At 34.5% G+C, this 2,470-nt stretch overlaps 1 protein-coding gene across 1 annotated transcript; it reads right to left on the minus strand.

The window, feature by feature from the left end:
• On the minus strand, positions 1-2,253 carry LOC107817490 (premnaspirodiene oxygenase-like). Its single transcript, XM_016643331.2, has 2 exons — positions 1,336-2,253; positions 1-770 (listed from the first exon to the last, which is right to left on the minus strand). Exons 1-2 carry the CDS (start codon positions 2,206-2,208, stop codon positions 150-152), a joined length of 1,494 nt encoding a protein of 497 aa, XP_016498817.1. The 5' UTR covers positions 2,209-2,253; the 3' UTR covers positions 1-149.
• Between the last annotated feature and the right edge of the window lie 217 nt (positions 2,254-2,470).

Here is a 2,470-nt window from a genome sequence, read left to right on the forward strand (position 1 = left end):
TAAAAGATAAAAAATGGTCTCTTATTAAAATTTGGCTTTAGACCACCAAAGATGCCGTAAAACACAAGAAAAAGAAAGTACAATGGTGGGATTTCCAAAGTAAGTCAAAAGCAATGTTCTTATTTTAAAAAGGTTTGATGCGCTTGACATCACTCTTGACAAGGTTGATAAGGAGTAGGGAACAAGTACAAGTTGCTCTTTCTAGCACAAGATGCTCCAGCCGATTCAGTCAAGTCTAGTTCACTTGGATTGATTCCAGTTGGAAGTTTCCAATTAAAGTGGTACAACAATTGAGCCAATGGAAAATAAACGTTAGCTAAACCAAATGATATCCCAGGGCAATTCCTTCTTCCACTACCAAAGGGAAGATATTCAAAATTATTACCAACAAAATCCATAGAGTTGTGCTCAAATCTTTCAGGTTTAAAGATTTCTGCATCATCCCAATATTTTGGATCTCTACCAATAGCCCAAACATTAACCATGACTTTTGCTTTCAAAGGAATAGTGTACCCGTTTATGTCTGTTTCTTCCCTACATTCTCTTGGGAGCAAAAGAGGAAATGGAGGATGTAGTCTGAAAGTTTCTTTAATGACTAACTTTAGGTATTTCAACTCCTCGACATCATTTTCATCAAAAGTTTCTTTCCCTCTAAAGGCTTTTCTTACTTCTGTTTGAGCTTTGGCCAATACATTTGGATTCTTCATCATTTCCACCATGGCCCAATCAATTGCTACCGATGAAGTTTCTGTTCCCGCAGCAAACATATCCTTCATTTATGAGCAAGTAATAATATTAAATTATCTTTTTCATGTTGTTTATTTTGTACAAACTCTTTGATCAACTTCTATTAAAATGTTCAAATAACTTCTACCTTGTGGTGGTTGATATGCTCTTTTCATTGTACTTTTCAAATCTGTAGATTTCATCGTGAATGTAAGATTAGTATTCCTATTTGAAACTAGCTTAACCGACTATCTTAGTACAAAAAAATAATTGTAGAAACTAATTAAGCAATTTGAGAACATAAGTTTATACTTAAATAGTAACACCCCTCCATTCACTTAATGTGAGAGTAGTTGACTGGGGATGGAATGTAACAAAGAAAGCGAAAATTATGAGAACTCGTGATTTTAAACATGCAATGATATTTTTGTGACTTAAAAATATGTCATTAAGGATAAATTGAGAAGTTTAAAAATTAAATTATTTCTAGAACAGGTGCTTTTTTTAAAATAAACTAAAGAGGAAAGCACGTCATGTGAAATGGAACACACTGGTGGTTGATAGTAACATTAATAATAAGGGTAGAATTGTGCAGTATATAGTACTTACAAAAATAATGGCTTTAATGTTGTCGTTGGTGATTGGAAATTGAAGGCCTCCCTCTTTCATAAGTCTTAATAGTACATCAATTAAACCTTTACCTCCTAATTCACCAGTTGCAATTTCCTTGCGCTCATTGATGATATTTTCAAGAATGGCATCTATCTTGTGGTGGACATCCATAACTCTAGCCTTCTTTCCGCTTAGCACATGAAGAAACTTAAGTGATGGGAATATATCAGCTACATCAAACCCTTCCACTAAGGCTGTATTTCTCTTGACTAGTAGTATAAATTCGTCTTGCTCCTTAATTACTTTCCCAAATGCTGATCTACATGTCATAGAGCTTGTGAATTGACAAATCCTCTTTGTTACATTAATTTGCTGATCAGTAGATGATCGAAAAAATTCAATCATACGATGAACTTCATCTTGTCTAATCGCGCTAAATGATCGGACATTTTTGGCAGTAAGCAATTCAATCACACAAATCTTACGCATTTGTCTCCAGTAATCGCCATATGGGCAAAAGGCGATATCAGAACAGTTGTAAAAGACAATCTCGGTGGCCAAAAATTTAGGCCTAGATGCAAAAGCAAGGTCATGAGTTTTTAGTACTTCTTTTGCCATCTCTGGAGAAGTAACTACAACTACAGGCATTTCCCCTAGTTGAAGGTGCATAAGAGGTCCATATTTTTTGGCTAAATTTGTTAGGACATGGTGTGGATGTCCACCTAGCATATGAAACATGCTTCCAATTAAAGGTAGTTTCCATGGGCCTGGAGGCAATCTTTTGATTTGGCTGTTGGAGTTCTTCCATTTCCTTAACAAAAAGAGGAAAGACACAAAAAGGAAAAGGGAGAAAAAGTTGAAGATCTGCATTTTGGCTTGATAGGTTCTGAAAAGTAAGTTGCATATATAGGCCTTTTCTTTGGCAAGAATATGGGATTTTTCTGGTCAAAATAATATGACAGATAAATGTTTGACCTGACTTAAAGAACACAAAACTAGGTGAAAAATATTAATATTTTAATCGACTAATTATTGGAGATGAGGTTCTTATTAAGCAATGGAAGCATGACAAAGAACAATGTCAACAATGGCTGCTAGAATTTTTTATTTTAGATAAGAAATCTTCTAGAAA

The sequence above is a fragment of the Nicotiana tabacum genome, chromosome 22, assembly GCF_000715075.1.
Source record: "Nicotiana tabacum cultivar K326 chromosome 22, ASM71507v2, whole genome shotgun sequence".
In the NCBI taxonomy this organism is placed as follows: domain Eukaryota; kingdom Viridiplantae; phylum Streptophyta; class Magnoliopsida; order Solanales; family Solanaceae; genus Nicotiana; species Nicotiana tabacum.

Excerpts from the sequence above, each read along its gene's own strand:
- LOC107817490 (XM_016643331.2), bottom strand. The coding sequence starts at position 2,208 with ATGCAGATCTTCAACTTTTTCTCCCTTTTCCTTTTTGTGTCTTTCCTC. Across the intron at positions 771-1,335 it reads ACATTAAAGCCATTATTTTT|GATATGTTTGCTGCGGGAAC; the intron begins GTAAGTACTATA and ends TCATAAATGAAG.